This window comes from Seriola lalandi, unplaced genomic scaffold, assembly GCF_002814215.2.
Source record: "Seriola lalandi dorsalis isolate HSWRI2012SDOR001 ecotype SW California unplaced genomic scaffold, Sedor1 jcf7180002015855, whole genome shotgun sequence".
NCBI lineage: Eukaryota > Metazoa > Chordata > Actinopteri > Carangiformes > Carangidae > Seriola > Seriola lalandi.
This window is the reverse complement of record NW_019486507.1, coordinates 1-554: the sequence shown is the minus strand read 5'-3', so window position 1 is coordinate 554 and position 554 is coordinate 1. Positions and strand designations below refer to the sequence as shown.

Below are 554 nucleotides of genomic sequence, written 5' to 3'. Positions count from 1 at the left end.
CGTCGCTCCGTCCTCCCTAGGAGCTGCAGACCTCCTTCGGCGAGATCTGCAGGAAGGAGCCGCGCTGCGTGCTGGAGATGCTGCTGCTGTCGGATCAGCCCGAGCGCTTCAGGAAGGCTCAGGCCTTCATCAGGGCGCAGGGTCTCACCGCAGACGCCGTGGCCGAGCTGGTGTCCTCCGCCGTGGTCCAGGCTCTGCTGGCCTCCGCCCAGGAGCTGCAGCCTGGTGAGAGCAGGGCTGATGGTGAAATGTCTCTGTGAACAGCAGTTAATACATTTCTGAAATTGTCACGTTACTCACGTCACTGTGTAATAATGTTCTCCGTGACTTTTTCTGTCCTTAAGTGATGGTCCGAAGGCTGTGTGTGTGTCTGTGTGTGTGTGCGTCTAACCCAGCAGAGAAGCAGGTGTTCAGGCCGGCGGAGGGGCGGGACTCTCTGATCCAGCTGATCAAACTGTGCGACGACCCGAACCTGGTGGGAATCAAACTGCTGGAAAACCTCAACGCCGTCCCACTGAGAGACCTGAGCTGCAGTACGACACACACACACACAC

General features: G+C 58.5%; 1 protein-coding gene across 1 annotated transcript; it reads left to right on the top strand.

Moving 5' to 3' along the window:
• Positions 1-21: 21 nt before the first annotated feature.
• LOC111645101 (spatacsin-like) lies at positions 22-533 on the top strand (the record flags this gene model as incomplete). The annotated part of the gene is made up of 2 exons (XM_023394164.2): positions 22-225; positions 399-533. Coding segments are annotated over exons 1-2 (283 nt in total), but the record flags the coding sequence as incomplete, so codon positions are not given.
• Positions 534-554: the final 21 nt, after the last annotated feature.